Here is a 19,091-nt window from a genome sequence, read left to right as displayed (position 1 = left end):
TGAAAACATGGGAGCAAAATTAAAGAAATGGAGGGAAGGGAAAGTGGGGAATAGAGCAAAAAGGGAAGAAAGCCATGGAGTGGGTCAGCGAACTGAAAATACACACTTATGCCCATAACCCATTTTTATTTTGAATATAGGTATAAAAAGCGGTTAACTCTTATGTTTTAAGCCCTCACTTTCCCCTTTTCATTTCTATTTGAAGTTTGGTTGTCATTTGCTCTGGCATACGTGGAATTAAGTGGATTACTTAATTCAAAGAAGTTGCTGAAAGGTTCTGGGCTTTTACTGGGTTTGTAATAGTTCCATGGTGCTAATCTGTGCTCTTCCTTCCAAGGTGGATCGTATGTCTTTCCCGTGCGGCTGCACTAAAGAAGGATGTAGTAACACAGCAGGTAGAATTGAATTTAATCCTATCCGTGTTCGGACTCACTTTTTGCACACAATAATGAAACTTGAACTGGAGAAAAACCGAGAGCAGCAAATCCCCACGCTGAATGGCTGCCACAGTGAGATAAGTGCTCACAGTAGTTCCATGGGCCCTGTCGCTCACTCCGTAGAATATTCAATCGCAGACGGTTTTGAGATTGAAACTGAACCCCAGGCTGCAGTGCTGCACCTGCAGTCTGCTGAAGAATTAGATTGCCAAGGAGAGGAGGAGGAAGAAGAGGAGGATGGGAGCAGCTTTTGCAGTGGAGTCACAGATTCTAGCACGCAAAGCTTGGCACCTAGTGAGTCAGACGAGGAGGAGGAGGAGGAAGAAGAGGAAGAGGAGGAGGAGGAGGACGATGATGACAAAGGAGATGGCTTCGTGGAAGGTTTAGGCACCCATGCCGAAGTTGTCCCTCTTCCTTCGGTTCTTTGTTATTCTGATGGCACTGCCGTTCACGAAAGCCACGCGAAGAATGCTTCTTTTTATGCCAACTCTTCAACTCTGTATTACCAAATAGATAGCCACATTCCAGGAACTCCAAATCAGATCTCTGAGAACTATTCTGAAAGAGACACTGTCAAAAACGGTACCCTTTCGCTGGTTCCTTACACCATGACCCCGGAGCAATTCGTTGACTATGCCCGACAAGCAGAAGAGGCCTATGGTGCCTCCCACTACCCAGCTGCCAACCCCTCTGTAATCGTTTGCTGCTCCTCTTCCGAAAATGATAGCGGTGTGCCCTGCAATAGTTTATATCCCGAACACAGGTCCAGTCACCCTCAAGTGGAATTTCACTCATACTTGAAAGGCCCCTCCCAGGAAGGGTTTGTCTCTACCTTGAATGGTGACAGTCACATTTCAGAGCATCCTGCTGAAAATTCTTTGAGCCTTGCAGAAAAGAGCATATTGCATGAAGAGTGCATCAAATCACCCGTGGTTGAGACAGTCCCTGTTTAGTAGCTTAAATTATTCTAGGACCAACTCTTCTCCTATTTAAGGCACTGTATTTAATTGGATTTCCTGGGCTCATCATTGTTTAAACTGAAGACCAAGAAAACTTGGACGATGGTTAATCCACCAGACTGTATTTTGTTTTTTCCTTTCTAGCCACATGACTGTGGCATTGCACAAATACAGTCTCTGTAGGGATTTTAAAAGATTTCAGACTGTTTTGATAGAAAATGCTAAATTTTAAAATGCATATCTCACAGTTGCCTACCTGTCAAACTGTGTGAAACCTGCCAATCTGTGTAGATCAGAGCTCCAAATTTTGGATTATCGGGCCTGTGCAAGATTGTTAACTAAGGCTGGGAAATAATAAGATTTAGAGTCCTAATTTTCGATATATCTGAAGATAATGGTGACTTTTTAATGTAAAAGTAATTATTGTAAGAAAAAGATTTAATTGTTCCATGTGTATTTTATTTATGGTAGTTTAGAAGTCATGTTTTGATGAAAATGAACAGCCGCATGTTCATTCAAGCTGAAGATGCATAGCTAGTTCCACAGAGCATGCCCACATGGATTGCATCTGGAATCCATTCACATTTTTATGATCATGACTGATCAGATTTGCAAATTCTTAAGGGTGAAATAGGCCTATTTTTGCTATTTTGGACAAATAAATGATTCTATATGTGCAGGTCCTTACACAGTTTTCTCTAAAGTTAAGAGTTAGGACAATCCTCTGGGGAGAGTCTAGTTCACTGTCCTCCCTCAGCTGACTCCAGAGATGGAGGTAGAAGGAATTGCCTTTCTTTTTTAAACAGCATCATCTTGGTTCTTAGCTTGGACAGCACCTTTAAGCTCTACCCCCTACATCAAAATGCACTTTAGTGCCCCTTCACGGTACCTCGTGTGGGGTGGGGACTGAGAACTCTTTGAGATGAAAAATTTTTTTTTAAATTAAAAAGATCTTTAACTATTATAAGGTTCATATAATTAATATAGAGGAATCATCCAATGATACTTATGAAGGGAAAATAACCTATTTTCCTTCGCCACTCTGAGGACCTAACTCAGTAAATGCAGAGGAGGCTGAGGAAACATGGAAGAGACACGACCTCAGCAACCAGCCTTTTCTCCAGCGTGATCAATCCATCTCTACAAAATCAGTGTCTAATGAGATTTCCACTTAGTGACTAGCTGATTGAAGGGGGGCCTCTACCCAAATACTCAACTAGGCCTTTCTTTTCTGAAGCATTTCTGTTTGTCTTGCTTGGGACAACTAGCAGAACAGTCCAGAATGCATTGCATACTTTCTAATTACCTCACATTCTCTTATTAAAGAGAACAGATAGAAATAAAACATGCACTCCCCACCTTTAGATTATCTGCACTTGGTTCGTCGGAGGACTTCTAGGATCCCGTTTCCCTGTAAATTAATTTAGGTAACTAAATAGTGTAATTCTACCTTTTTTTTTTTTCCAACGCAATATGACTATGCTAAACCTGTTTCACATTTTTGACCTTCTATTGTTATATCACTTCACATGTTTTATAACTATTTGAAATGTGGACATGCCTTGCTATTCAGTGACTGCATCGCTACTTATTTTTTATGTCTTTTAGACTTGGGTGTTTAGAATTATGGATATAAATATATTGTAGATCTCAGTTTCTAAAAAAATATTTTATTTAATTGAACTTAAAAATGCTTGATCTAGAGAAAGTCCTCCAATGGAAAAAGTTTCTACTAAAATTTGTTTTGGGGAAAAAATGTTTACTTGGCAGCTTTTCCACTGTGCAGTTGGTTTCTGCCCCTTCTCTTGCCCCCTCCTTTGGGCCAAATTTATAACCATTAATATTAACATTAAAAGAGCTTTGGGTTGGTCTTTATGTAGGTTGCAGTAATGAGAGCAGGGTTGTTCCTTTTGAATGATTGGCCCTTTGGGCTAATCGGAATGAGGACTTGTTGAAATCTCAAATATATATATATATATGTATATGTGTGTGTGTGTGTATATATATATATATATATATATCCCATGTGTCTACAAAGTGACAGTTTTTAGTGCTTAATCTCCAGAATTTTACCCCTACTGATACAATCGAAAGAGCACAGGCCCAAAGAGAAAATGACAAGAGGCTATTGTTCCTTCCTTCAAGCACATGAAAGGATCATGTGTACTGTATTTGCTGGACCATTACAAGCTCTTGAAGGATCTGCTTGTGAAGTACTCTGAGGTTATTCTTGGAACACAGAGTGTGGGAGAGTGGGGAAGAGCCAGCTCCGGCCTGAGCAAAGCTGAAGGGTAGAATGACAGTCCAGTTTCTGAAAAGAGATATTTTAATTTTAGTTCAGCTTTATTTTCCTAAGACAATATGAAGACTACTTTTTTATTGGTGGCTAGGTCTTTGTTTTCTAGCTTTGTTTCCAAAAGGATGCTTAAAAAAACACAGGGCTTTTTCCCCTATCCATTCATCTGGGGTAGAAAGTCACTGCCCTGTGAGACGAATTAACCTTCTGATCATGACAGCTTTTATTCCAACTTTTCATATACCTGACTAACCTGTAAACATCTCCCACAAACCACATACACAGGCTACTTATTAAAACTCTCCCATATATCTAACACATACACATGCACACACATACAAAATATATGCATATCACACACTTAGAGAATGACAGATTTCAGGCAATGGCCAGTAGTAAGTATTGAGTTTTTCTGACCCCAGAATCTGGTTGGGCTTTATGATCTAAAAAAATGTGGTTTAAAAAAGAGGATAATTGGTAAAGCGGTAGTTTGAAAATATCAGGTCAAAGTTGCAAACATACTTATGATGGAATCATTTCATTGTTAGTTCCTTTCCCAGAAAAGCTGAGAGCACACTGTTCCATCTGACTTTTTTTTTTCCATTAATAGCCGTTCTGTTCAACAAAGAACTGCCCACATGCCAGGAAAGTGCTATAGTCCTTCTAAGCTTTTTAAAATGGGGATCAAGCTACATACAGCCAGTTGGAATACTTAAGATCTTTATGCCAAGACACAATAACCTGACCTGCAGCTGTTGTATTGCCCCCATAGTATATCTAGCCAAACTGTAGTCTTTTTTGACACACAACTTTTTAGTCATTCACTATCAATTGCAAAGCTTCATGCTCCGGTCCTGGCTGTTCTAGTACCAGTCCTATACCTTTAAATGAGACTTAATTCCCAGTTATAATCCTGGCCAAATTTATTTGAAAGTCAAGTGGCTGAAGCAGCTTGCATCTCTTTTGTCATTCCCAATTTCCTTTGGGGAAAAGAAGTCAATGAAAGAGATTTACTTAAGTTTTCCCCCTTATCTCTTGATCATTAATTATTAAGACACGGGTAAAATTCATTTGTCGCATGTCTTTTGGTTGATTGAATAATATAGTTACTTTTTGAAAGCCCATCATTTCTTTGTGATAAAACCATTTTCCCAATGTGACAGCCACATGTAAAATGTGAAACTCATGTTTCTTAGAAGGATTAAAATCTTCACAATTATATATGGCCCTGCAATACTCCCTGAATCCCTCCCCCACAAAAGAAACTATGGGTTGCAAAAATACTAGTTACAAATTAATCAAGAAGCAAAGAGATCGTTAAGTGTTATGTTAATGTTAAAATTTTACACTCTAATAGATGGCTTCTAGGCAAAATTTTGATATGATTACCATTAAACAGGAAAACATACTATGATTTACTTTCTATAACTTGCTAATCACTATTTCTTTTATTTCAATTTTTGATATTGTTGCACAAGTTTATAACTCTTTAGTCTTTATATTCAAAATGTATTAAGTATCAATTCTTTCTTTTAACAAATACCTACAGAACACATGCTGAGTTAGAACAATTGTCTTGGGTAGTAAAAAGAGGGGAACACTACAAATTCTAATGGATAATGTTAATGAAGGGTGACATGAAATAATCAAGCTTTCTCAAATCCTCTTAATATGTGATTTTATCAAGTGATATTAGAAAAATTGACAACAGTTCTTGTCTAATTATATGTGAGCTGCAACCAAAAGAAACTTCCTTTTCCTAAATTAATAGAACTCACTGGATCTTCCTTCATCTCTCTCCCTCCATCTGAAATGTATGAATTAAATCTGGACCCAGCTAGGACTGAATCAAATGAAAAGAAATTTGTGATTAATTGCTTCTTCAATGTTAGAACTATATAAGTGATGCTAAATTTACACCAGCAAACTCCTATCAGACAGTTTCAAGGAGGATTTGACTCATGCATACCCAGGAAACATTTCAGGAAACTTTTAAGACAACAGTGTGGAACACAATCACTCTTACTTCTATTTATAAAAAAATCCTATCAAAATAGCAAAATCCTGTTCCAAATTCCAAAGACATCAATTTGCAGCAGGTGGAAAACAGAGAGGTCATTAGACTCTGTCACTTTCAGCTGGAGTTACAAACCATCAAATTAGCAGGTGGAAAATTTGTATTCTCAGAAACCAAAAGGAGACTGCCTTTTTAAAAGGTGTCATGAAACCTTCTATTTCTCCAAATATAACTCAATATTTCTCTTTAAAATGGCATCTCTGCTCCTCATTCTCTTGAAGACAATTTGCAGTGCCATTGTAGCCGGTGTATTAAATACCAAGCTTAAATGGGAAGCACCTTTGTGCTTTCGAAGGCAAGACTTGTCTGCAATTTTAAATTGGAACTGTTGGTTGTATTCTTATCACAACCAAAACCCAGCGTTTAAAGGCTTGATTACTCTTAGGTCTAATATGAATTTTCAGCTTCTGATTGCATTACTTTTTCTGAAATCTGCTAACTAGTGCTGGAATAACAAAAATGCCTAAGCCAAAGTGCTATAACTTTGCACCATATATAATTGTGCAGAAAATAGATGTTTTCTACAGCAGTAAAGAATTTGATTGATTTAATTGAATATCAGCAATTTAAATACCCACTAGAATTACGGAAGTATTAGAGTGGAAGTGAGGGTGCAATGAAAGTTAATAAGTGGTGGTGTCTTCTAGGAATTATTTTTTTAAAAATGCTCAGCAGAGCTAAGCTAGATCTTATTACACCATACAGACTAGAGTTACAAACGACAGCCCCAAACCTAGAAGGGGCAGCTACAATGTGGACACCCTTTCAGCCCAGTTGGTGCTCACTTCTGCTGACCAACATTCATATCAATTACATTTTTACTGTCTATAAGTCATTTGATGCTTTAGAAAATGAAAACACACACCTACAGCATTCGAAAGAAACTATTTTGTTAAAAAATATAAACACATTTTATATTAAAATAACTGATCAATGACTTTCATGATTGTCAAAAGTAAAAAGTGCAGACATTTAAAAAAGCTCTTCTTTAACATTTTACCTACCAAATCTAGATATTCTATGTGAGTCCTTGAGACAGTCACTTCTAAATTTTATTTGACTCCTTTCTTGGCTTTTTCAAACTGGACCGTGAGACCCCCTTCCTAAACAATGCAGGTGTTTTGTTTTATTCTTTTTTTCCAGAAATTCAAGCTGAAACATTTGATGTGACCTGTGTTTTACCTGGTGATCAGTTCTCAGACTGGTCTAAGTCTGTGTTGCCTTGGGTTTCCTATGCTGAGAGTGGTAATGCCAATAGAATGATGGGAACCAGGAGAGTGAATATGATGCGATTCAAAGCCTAAACCAATATGTTTCAGTTCACTTTTATATGTGGATTTTTAAAATATTCACATCTAGCCTGGAATTTTAGTAAATACAGATACTTGTTGTATCCATGGGAAATGAAGTCATTTCAAAGATATAAGTCACGTTGGTGACTACTTTCTTTTACTTGTGATAAATATATCACTATACAGGGTAATTGCTTTTATAAATTTGATCCTTTGCATTGGCTTATAATTCAAGAACTGTCAACTTCACTGTGTCATCTTATGTCATCTCTCATAAAAGTTTCTGGCAGGACTAAAATTTCAAAGGAATGTGATAGAATTTATTTTGGACAACATTTGTATTCAGCATGCTAATGATGTAATTCCTCTCTTTATCATTGCCACGGTGATAGTTAAGTTCATTCATTAACTCATTTTAGTGACATGTGAGGCCATTTAAATATTTTTAAGATAACATATATTGATTAGAGTTAGAAGGAAACAAATTTATGGTAGAAATTAGCCTTGCAATTGCCTAAGTTAATTTATGTGACCTGATTGAACAGTTTTAGTTGTAACTTTAGAATAGCTTCTTTGTTGGAGTATCTCTTTCCTTTCTCTTTTGGTTTTCTCCCAATATTTTTATCTGTCTTGGGATTATCTTAAAAGGTATTTATTAATGAGTATTTTGAAGAAAAATGACTTAGGAGATGTCTGTTTTAAATTTATCTAGGTACTTGTATTACCAGAGACACACTGGATAAGGCTACTACCCTCTGCCCTTCTTGTCAGGGGCATGGCTTCCTAATAATGGTTTTGCTGTTGTCCCTACATAGGGGACCTATGGAAAAGGAGTTTGAAATTTCTACCTTTGTAGTACATCGTATCCAATTTTGTTTTGCTCCTCCTTTTCATGTGGTCACCAAGCTTTTTTCCTTACCCATTAAAAAAGCCACCCATCTTTAAAACAAATTTAAAGATCTATATACATTATTGCAACTTTAATAAAAAAGAGAAGAGAAAACTAAAATCCAAATCTCAATTACCCTAAAATGGAAAAACCTAAATATCTAACCTAGGAACTTGTTGCCTGGTGGTGGTAGTTATTTTGTTTTGTTTTTAATTTATTTAGTGTTGGTCCTTGAGTTGTTTAATGGTATCCAAATGATACCTGAAGGTGACTGATTTTTAAGATGTAATAGTTGGCAAAGTCATTTCATTTGTATCTCAAACAAATAGAGCACACTGCCATGGGTTACCATCTGAACCCTGATTCATTTGGCACTAGTCATGCCAAATGGGGATCTCAGAATTGTTTAATCTTTTCAAAGATACTCACAATGGCCAACTATGTGTGAATAATGGAAAGTTTGAGATTCTTCTGTATTCTTCAAATTTTATGGTCCTGAAACTAGGGGGGATCTCCAGAGGTCATATGGCTCATCGATCTACCGCCAGGGAGGACTGTCACTCAGGCATGCCCAACAGGAGAGATCGCCATCTATTCTTAACATCTCTAGGGAAGGCAGTTTCCTTGGCAACACAATTCAGCTCTCTTAGGTTTTCTCACAATAAGAAAATATCTTGGCCAGTCTTTGAGGGTTAGGCACCTGGCAACAGTTGTGGTGATTTGGGCCATTGTACTAGGGGATTCAAGGGAAGCTGGGTTTCCCCCTACATTTGGTAATTATTACATTACTACTGCGTGATAGTTCCATAAGTCTCCTAAGAAATCAGATTTTTAAAGAAAGACACGGATTCAGAGACAATGGTCAGTAACATGACCAGCTTTTGACAAATATGGCTGTATTAGGTTTTCATAAAGTTGTTGTTGTTTGTTTTTGTGATTGCTCTTATGTCAGTAGGTAATGTCAGGAAAAGTGACTCAGATCCCCAGTGACAAACATCAGAACTAGGATCAAATGACTTGACTTTTAAACTGTTCCATTTTCTCAGAAGTTACAATTACAAAAGTAAGCATTTTCTACATTCTTACTTCTAAGTAATGACCTTCTCATTAATCTTTCCTTGGCTTAAAATGGCAAATAAGAATCCAAAGTTTTTCCACTCCTCCTGGGGGAGATAGGAGTAGTTGTGAAGAGTCTGATGGAATAAAATAAATAAAATGAATAAAAACTGTAGAGATTTACACAGCCACCATTTGATCCCAGCCTTTGTCCCTGTGTTATTTAAACAATGGCTTCTTGCTTTCTCAGGGGTCAGGAAAATGATTTAAAAATTTGTCTTCTTGACAAGGCCTGAAAACGAAGGAGGAGTCCTGGAGAATGGTGATTTTTCTGGTTACATCAGTTGATTCAAGCACTCCCTGGAGCTTTCAGAGCCTTTTTTGTCTGCTCAGAGTTGACACCCAACTCAGAGTCAGAACTCACCGGAAGATGAGGAGCGCCCCTGAAATCAATGTTTCGTTTCTCCATGGGATTTTTTTCAATCTTGGTACAGCTGCATATCTCCCCAACTCGGACGCTCTTGTGAAATGACAGCCACATCAGTGTGGTTACTCCCCACAAATAACGCTAGGGGGAAATGACCCTTTTTATTTAAAAAAAAAAAAAAAAAAAAAAAAAAAAAAGGCTAATGCTCTAGAATGATCATGTAAAGAATGGTGAATAAAATTTGGCCCATGTTTTAATTGACTCTAGGCACCTCTATGGAAATAAGTCTGAGGCATAGTTTGTGAAACATGTTTCAAAAGTGTTTGATGTATAATAAATGCTAGAAATTTACAGTACAGAAATAGTAAAAAAATAAAAATAAAAATAAACCTGTAGATTACAGCTCTGTTCCTAAGAACCTCAGCCTTTATTGTGTCTTAGTAAAGTTGATCTGCTTTATTTTTAGTTTATTGAATTTCTGGTGTAATAGCCTCTTAAGATAGAACTATTAATACATATGTACTGGTTAATGCCTGTTTATGCAGAAAATGGCACTTTGTTCTTTCAGTGTGTTTCCCTCAGTGTCACAGGGTATATCAATTTGATAGATCATTCGACATTTGTCAAAAATACATGTTTCCCATTTTTAAAATATGTATAATTGGTTGCATAGACATATGTCACTTTTTGCAGCGTCTTCATCTTGATCATAGTTTTAGACATCAACTATGTCTCACTTTCCAACTGCCATAGAAATTTGGTACATTTGCAAATTCTGGTGGAATCTAGTGAGCTGAATGTATTGGTAGATCAAATGATCCAAAGGACTTGGGTATTATCCTTCAGTCTGTGTTGAACCATTCAGATACTGGGAATGGTCCTTACACAAGGGAAGTCTTTTGAGAATATTTGTTTCCTTATTTTTTGTTTGTTGCTGGCAAAAAAAAAAAAAAAGTAACTTTAAAAACTCAGAAAAGCCACTGAACTGTATTTTGTGATGTTATGGTTAGTTTTATCTTTCAGCTGATTTTTATTGTTATTTTCATTCAATATCAACAGTACTTCAATAGATATTTATTAGTTATGTTCAATCTAATGACTTAAAACGGTTGAAAGGGAGGAAAATCAACTCCAGTCCACACATACAGTCATGTTACACTAAGATGTCATGTTGTATGTCGCACAGTTTCTAGATTGATTTCTCTTGTGTGTAAGTTATAACATCAAAAATGCCAAAGGGTATATAAAATAAGCTACAATAATATTCAACAGAACTTAACCTGGACCTTATGTTGTAATAATTTATTCATATTAGCTGTAGTCTTCTGTATTTATATTTTCAGTATTTATTATGAATGACATGGAAATTCGTGTATTTATTGTGGCTTTTTATTGCAGTGTGTATATATATATAACAAATAAGCATTTTTAAGTCTTATCCTTAAGTTTCTTTTATTAGTGGCACTTGTATTATGCTGTACTTTTTATTACATATTGTACAATATCTTGTCCATCTGTTTGCAGCAGAGTAAAACCGGTTTCTAAGTTGTATCTACTGTTGCATTTCTGTTGTGTGTTGTGTAAAACCTTTGTTCTTACATCCTGAGCTGCAATCCCTTAACGCTGTCCCAGCACACACAAGGATACCTCCCTTCCACTGTGTAACAGATACTATTCTTGAAAAGTTGTGTGTGAAGCCAGTTCCTGTGAAATGGTTCATTACATTGTCATTTCAAAGATGTGTTAACTTTATTAGGATTCATCCCTAAGTGAAGATGCTTATAGCACTTTACTTTCTCAGCTATCCAACCCCTTCATCAAGTGATGATGCGTAAACAAACACAAGGGCCGGAGGAGAACTCTCTATGTAAATGAAATTTGGAGGATATTTTTACAAGGACAAATTCAATCTCTTGTAAGTAGTATCCTTAACTTAACTGCTTAGTAGTATTTTTGTTTTGCTTTGCTTAAAGCAGAATCTGTGTGATTTGATGTTTAGAATATACGCGTACGCATGGGTACGTATATATGCCCATCTGTTTAAAGCTGCTGGCTTAAAGTAACTAAAACTTAACTTTTATTGGCAGTAGGATGAAGGAAAAAAATTGAATTTTTTTAAATCTCCTATCATATGCAACACACTTTCTTCCAACAACTTGTTTTATATTTAGAGACTGGATCTATATTTTTAAAAGCAAATAATAATATGATTGTGCGATCATCCTAAAACTCAAATTTGAACATGTTATTCACTGAATTAAAAATCTTGTGTGGTGTTTTCTCCTCACTGCCAATAAAACAAAATTGAAACTCCTTGGAATGCCTCACAAGGTCGTCTGAGATCTGGGTACAAGCTCTCCCTTTACTTCCCATGTCCTCCACTGCCCACAAGAGCGGTTCCTTAGATTTCACCTGCTACTCCATTTTTCCCTGCTTCTGTTCAGCTTGTCTCTTCTGCCAAGAATATACACCCCATAAACCTATCCTGACAGCACAATTCTAATGACCATCTATTTATTTTTCAAGAGAAAACTCAAATATTCCTTCCTTTATGTTGCCCTTCGAGTATTCCTGAAAATTGATTGCCTGTTGTTTTATGCAAAGCAGACATGTATTATCAGAGCCCCTTTGAGTCTCACTGCACTTGCTTATTTATGCACCTACTCCCCCTCAGTACTTCCTGAGAACAGAAAACTCTTCTCATTACTCTCTGTCTTCTCAGCATTCAGCTTAGAGTTTAAAACACGGTAGATGCTTAAAAATACATTTACTGATGTATGCAAAGTACAAAAATGAGTGATGCAAAGTCCACTCCTGTACAGGAGTTCAGATGAGGGAAAGATGGCTGGCTGAAACCGTGGAAAAGGTGTCAGATTCAGAGAGAGAGGGAGAATTTCAACTAGCACGGGCACCCCCATGGTCCACATTATGGAGCAATTTGAGGAAAGGCTGATCAGAACAAAATCACTCTTCTGGTCGGGGGCAGAAGGACCTGGTTAAGAACAGATCATTTACTCTCAGGAACAAATGACAAATCAGGTGAGGAGAGTGAATTTAGAGAGTGCAAAGCTTTAAAGACCAACCCAAGGAATCTGGCTTATATCCTTAGGGAAATCAGGATATTTCCTTCAGGAAATCCTGAAGATTTTAGAAAAGGAAAATCAATCAAATAAGAGTGATTTGCAGTGTGGAATATCAATGTGGCTACAGTGCACAGACAGTTTGGGAGGATGGAAATGCCGGAGTAAAACTCTTTCCAGTCGCTATTGCAGTCACTGTTCATTAGAAAAAATTAAGAGTTGAGAACCTACTCTGATTTAGGATCCTGCGCAAGAATGTGCTACAATGAGGAGGCACTGGGGGAAAAGACAGGCAGAGTCCCTCTAGACAAGCAAGTAGAAAGATGTGGGTAATTACAGCAGAGAAAAAGCTATTTGAAAGCCTATTATGATGTGAGAGATTAAAGGTAACAAAATAATTATAAGCCAAAATACCATAGGTGGAATATGGAGAAGGACATAAGAAGATCGACATCACCAGCATAAATTAGAATGTTATAAGGAGGAAGAGATATGTTCATTTTGGACAGCTTAAATTGATGCTGGGATACTCAGTGAAAATAACAAATGGACAGAAGGAAATGTAAGTCTAGAGTTTAGACAAAGATATGAGATTTGGAGCAAATGAGAATTTTACAGGGAGAATATATATAGAGAAGGAACTAAATAACAGAGAGGACCGAAGCTTTAGAAAGGCTAGTGTTTCAGGCTGTGTTTGCCATAAGCACACAACTCTGAGATGGAGTTTAGCATGCAGGATTTCCATGAGGAATCAATTCTTGTGGGAGCCAGTGGGAGGAAGCAGATTAGGAAAAGACAGAAATCAGGCTGTGATGCAGACCGACCCCACTGGAGTGCTCTAGAGGATAAGGGATCCTCTGAGTCATCCCCTCGCGGGCTGAAATGGCGGGGCCTATATAGCCACTCCACAGTCAGTCTCTGGATGTCTTCCGCCCCAGAAAGGGAGTGCTCTGAGATGAGCTGGCACTCTGCAGTGAGGAGAAAGCCCGAAAAGAGCTGAAAGTTGAAGGATGTTTTTCTGACAGCACTCTTAGGATCTGGGACAAGTCCTTCCTTGAAAGGGAATTTTTGAAGGTAGAACAGCTCTGTGTCTTCCATGTCCATCCCTCAGGTCCTCAATTCATGTCATCACTTAAATTTCAGGGAACAACTCCTTCAGGATTCTGGTGGGCCTCTCTCCCTGGGGAAAACTTAAAGGAGCAAGGTTAGTAAAATAAATTACAGTTCCTGCCACTCTGGCTGGTCCTAAAGCCACAGCTAAAACTGACCATCTCCCTCTCTCACTATTAATTCTACATTCCTCTCGGCTTCAGCAAACACAGTTGCTAGCCTCAATGGCTTACTTGGTGGTGTGACCCAAAGCCAAAAGGCACCTAAGTGAATATTACTTCCTGCACCTATTATGTAGCAGTAGGCCCATCTCTTCCTGAGGATCAAGGTCAAATACCTCTACCAAGATGGTGAGGTATTTTTTCTCCTTGCCTAAAAATCCTAGGATGTAGCAATAGCTTAAGTCCAATGGGACTCTTTAGTCCCCTGATAAAAGTGTGACCTCTTTGGGGACTAGGACCTCTAAGACTGCAAAGACATTTAACCCTACAGAGTTGTGGAATAGGAACCACAGTTTTCTCCTGTGGGTCATGTTAACTGGAGCCATTCCTGCTTCCACCCAATGGAGTTTGGACCCATGTGTTATTCCTATGGGGGACATATTATTATGTAAAGGTTTTTGATTCAATGTCTATACTGGATCCTGGAGGATAGTAACCTATTCTTGCAGAACATCATCTCCAAACTTGGACTTCAACTGCACCTTCTACAGGCCAGTCAATGCTCTGTCAGGCCAGGAGCTTTGAAGTCTGTGATATGATCAGTGGGTCTCATGGTCATGTGCCCAATGCCACACCTCCTTTAATGTAAATTAGTTCACCTGCTCTGATATGATGTTATGTGGGATCCTAAGTGAGTAGATCAAATATACTGTAAGTCCTTGAATAATGGTGTTAGCCAAGGCCCTACAGGTAAGAAAGGCAAACTTATACTTGGAATATATGTCTATTTTTATTTAAAACAAACAACAAATAAAAACACAAAAAAATCTCTGGCCCTTTTAAGATGGAAGGGGCCCAATGTTATCAATCTGCCAACAAGTGTCTGCTTAGGCTCCAGAAGAGTAGTGGTATATGGAGGGCCCAGCATCCGTCTCTGTTGCTGGCAAACTGTGCATTTGGCAGCAGCGGGAGCTTTATCAGTCTTAGTAAGTGGCAGGCCATGCTCATGGACCCAAGGAGAGCCTTCGTGGCTCCCACTGCCACCCAATCCATGTACCTATCACAGCAGCCCTGGAGTAGCCAATAACTGAGGCTGGCTGCTTGCTGCCAAAGAGCCAAGTTATTCTGTCTGTATTAATACTATCAAAAACAAATATAATGTGAGCTACAAATGTGAGCTGCATATGCAATTTTAAGTGTTCTTATAGTCACCTTAAAAAGAGTTAACAAAAAGATAAAATTAATTTAATAATATATTTCACTTAACCCAATATACCAAAGATTTCAACATGTAATCAATATAAAAATTATTGGTGATATTTTACATCCTTTTTGGAAGACTAAGTCTTTGAAATCCAGTGTATTTTGCAATTACAGCACATTTCAGTTTGGAGTAGCCATGTGTGGCTAGTGCATACAATATTGGACAACACAGGTCCACGCTGTTGTTTAGTGTGTCTTCTGTGGTGGTTGCTCTCTAGTTGATAGGTGTTAACATGTGACACAAAGATCTTCACACTTTGTGTCCTCTCTCACAAGTCATTCACATGCTTATACTCCAAGCCTCCTATTCCCCAATCTTCTAATATCTCTGCTTTCAGCATCCTGAGCCAGGCTATTCACTTCTACCCATCAGTCCATATATATTCTAACAGAGCTCCTACTTATTCTTCCACACAAAGAGAATCACAAAGTGGACCTTAAAGCTCTGCCTATTTTAAGGATTTTTCTCTAGCCCCGTGAGCTACTCCTGAGCAAGATTGCAGTGTAGCTGCCATAGATTTTTGGCTTGTTTGGCATCCACCTACTAAACCAGCCCATCTATAAACCAAGTCTGAAGGCTTTTTCCTCCTCCAGAAGTGAGCCATGTGGCATCCTCCATATGGAGTGAGGGATGAGCTGAGGAAGAGGTTCAGGGAAAATGATGGCAAATGACATGGAAGATGGGACTATCTTGTCATGCAGCTTTTTTGTGTCTTCCAGTCCTATTTATGCTTGATCCAAGTTTTCTACTTCTAGAATCCACCTCTTAAAATAAAGTGCTGCTAGCCCTGCCTTAAGATACGTGGTTTTACAGGTGCAGTGCCTTGGTGTCCCATAGCAGGCACGTAATTTCTTATGAGGCTTCAGTAATATATCAGGAGTTGTTTCTCAAAAGGCATACACATTACTGCTACAAATGGCAAAGCTTTAATCCCATAGCCTACGTTGGGATTCTACCACTGGCACTTAACCTCCACACAGCATCTTTTCCCACCACTGCTACCACTAATATCGTGGTGTCTGCTGGCTCACATGACCCAACAACAGGGCTTGGTGGACTGCAACCAATACCTCCTACTGAGATTGTCCCTGCTCTACGTCTCATTCAAAGCTGGCAGCCTTTTACATTGCCCAACATACGGGTCAGAGCAGTATTCCTGAATGAGAAATACGTTGTCACATCTAGAACCTAAAGAAGCTTACCAAGTGTTGTGCTTCTCTTTTCACGGTGGGAGTTGCAGCCTGTAATAATGTATCTTTACTATGGAAGAGACACCCTGAACTCCCCACACCACAGAATGCCTAAAGACTATATTAGTGTGGCAGGCTCCTAACTCTTCAAAGGGTTTATCTCCCATCCTCCACTGTGTGTGTGTTTCACCAATGCCACCAGCATGTTGACAAGTTATTGCTCATCTGGCCTAATTAGCATAATACCATAAAGGAGTGGTATTCTGTTGGAAATCTAGAGAGTTGAGATCTCTTTGTACTATATTATGACAGAATACAAAAGTAAATATATATTGTTGCCCATTCTATGCACATGCAAACACTTTCTGATCCTCTTTTTCTAATTGGAATAGAAAGAAACACATTTGCCATTTACATAACCTCATCCATGTGACTGAGGTTGGTTAACCCACTCTAGCAAAGATACTACATCTGGCACAGCAACTGCAATTGAGGTGACCACTTGATTGAATTTGCAATAATCTACTCTCATTTCCCAGGATCCATCTGTGTTCTACAAGAGGAAGTCACTGCATTAAGATAACTTAAGTAGGGATATGACAGCAACCACTACCCCTATATCTTTTAGGTTCCTAAAGGTACTAATAATTTCCGCTATTCCCCCTGTACTTTATGTACTACCTTGATTTGGGTGGGGGATACAAACAGTTTCAGAAACACCCACTTGGCTCTCCCCACTTCTATAGCTTCTGTCCCACTCACTAAAGGTTCAATGTTGGGATTGCATATATTCCAAACATAAGAACTTCAATTACATACTAGCAGCCAGGGAAAATGACCACTGCGTGGGTCCTCAGACCTAGTGGACTTACTGCAAGCCAGATCTCTGCCAGGAGTCTGTTCATTACCTGGTTTCTACACGCTCCCACTTTAGAACAGGAGGGCCCCATGCATGGTAAGGCTTCAGTTCTCCGGGTATCAATGTTCACTCAGACCCAGTGTCAAACAGTCCCAAAATGTTTTGAGTGTTCCCCTTTCCCTTGTACGTAGTCACCCAAGTAAACAGTTGTAGGTACTTTTAAAGATGGACTGGGGGAATCATTATCATATATACTTGAATTGTGTCGCTGGGTCTTTCTTCCTAGGGACCTGGCCATTTCTTCAGTCAGTGGGTCCTGGGTCTGAAAATGAACTCATATCTGGAAAGTGAGCAAAGGACTACAACATCTTATTGGCATGACTATCTTATTGGGGTGAGTTCCTTCACTAACTGGGGCTTCTAATTATTTACCTTAATTTCTTGTGATGGTATAAACCAAAGTCTCCTTGTTGGCTGCCCATCTATTTTGCCCCCGGGGTTATGAGTTTCTATTAACCATCTCTACGACTCTCTGTGGGTCAGGCCCTACTGGCTGCCACTCTGGCTCTGCTGCTCATTATGATAATTGCATCCACCTGCTTTTCAGCAATTATGTGGCACCTCCTATCCTCTGTTGTTTCAGGGTCTTTTCATTTCCATTGGATTGTTTGTGCCTCAGTACCATCAGTGATGGGGTCCACATTACTAGCCAAGTGACAAATGATAAAGCTTCAAAATTTACCTTATCAACTTCATTTTTGGACCATTCTGATACCAAATGTCAGATTGGGTTTTTAAAGACTCTGAAATGGAGTTGGACTTGCAAGGTATTTATTAAGTTTCAAAAGCTGTGGAAGCCAGGAGGAGGAAGCAATTGAACAGAGAGACAAGTTGAATTATGAAGCAGGCCTGACAGAGCCTCAGCCCAACCCTCAAAGAACTCCAGAGCCGTATGACTCTTTGGTGTTGTCCCCTAGTGAGCCAAACTTTTCAGATCTTTATATGTCCTCCATGATCAGTCATTGGATGTGGATAGCTAAGGAAGGTTGTGCTTTTGAACAAGGCATCACTCTGTAACTGAGGTCATCTCTGAAAAAGAAGTAACAAGTCAGCCCTGAAAGAAACCTGAGTTGTGCATCTCCATATCCATCACAGCCAGATTTGGGATTCAAAAGAAGGAAATAAAGACATGATTTTGTATCCAAGAGAATCCAGAGTAGGAGTTAAGAGAGAAATGGAAAGTCTTGAGCTCAGGTTTTAAAAAGGAACATGTATATTTACCAGGACAGGAATTGTCCTTCCTGAAAATCAGATCACACATGGAATACCAAGTTCAATTATGGCTACTGCCATTTAAAAGGAATATCCACTTACTGAAATGTGTTCGGGGAGAATGCTCAGAACAGTAAAGGAGCTCAAAAACACGACAAAGGGCTAGTTGAAAGAATGAATGTTTACACCAAATACAAGTTTTCTTTAGACAGCTAAAGGGGCTTGAAATTATTCCCTATGGAATCAAGAGACAAAAGTCTAGGAAAACAGAAGTAAGAAGTCTAGGAAGACAGAATATAGGGAGGATAATTTTAATAATTAAAACCAAATGAAAAAGTACTATAGATATAAATTAGCCAGATGAAGGGGAAAAGAGGCATTTTGGATCAAAGCAGGCATCACAGGCAACCATGGAAAATTCAGATTGGCCAAGTATAAGACCACTAGAAAGTGACTGGAAGGGAAAAGGACTATGAAGTCAATGTCAGATCATCAAGGTCCTTGTATCTCATACTTAGGACTTTGGCTATTATGCAGTGAAGTAGTGCCTGGCTTGGCACTTCAAAAGGTGAATCTGACAGCTAGGAAGATAATGGATTAGGGGAGAGGTATGAGATAGAAAGCAGGTAAGCCAATTAAGAGTAACTGCGATCTCATGCCTGTAATCCCAGCACTTTGGGAAGCCGAGGTGGGTGGATCACAAGGTCAGGAGATCGAGACCA

At 38.6% G+C, this 19,091-nt stretch overlaps 1 protein-coding gene across 4 annotated transcripts in view; it reads left to right on the top strand.

The window, feature by feature from the left end:
• CSRNP3 (cysteine and serine rich nuclear protein 3) overlaps positions 1 to 10,984 on the top strand; it is a 221,253-nt gene extending 210,269 nt beyond the window's left edge. For all 4 annotated transcript variants that reach the window (XM_050752906.1, XM_050752905.1, XM_050752907.1 and 1 more), the window contains one exon: positions 338 to 10,984. In XM_050752906.1, coding sequence (XP_050608863.1) covers positions 338 to 1,390 — 1,053 coding nt within the window. In that variant the 3' untranslated portion in view covers positions 1,391 to 10,984. The remainder of the gene's footprint in view (positions 1 to 337) is intronic.
• The last annotated feature ends 8,107 nt before the right edge of the window (positions 10,985 to 19,091 follow it).

Source organism: Macaca thibetana, chromosome 12 (genome assembly GCF_024542745.1).
Source record: "Macaca thibetana thibetana isolate TM-01 chromosome 12, ASM2454274v1, whole genome shotgun sequence".
Lineage (NCBI taxonomy): Eukaryota > Metazoa > Chordata > Mammalia > Primates > Cercopithecidae > Macaca > Macaca thibetana.
Note: the sequence above shows the minus strand (reverse complement) of the source record. Positions and strands in the feature narration are given on the sequence as shown.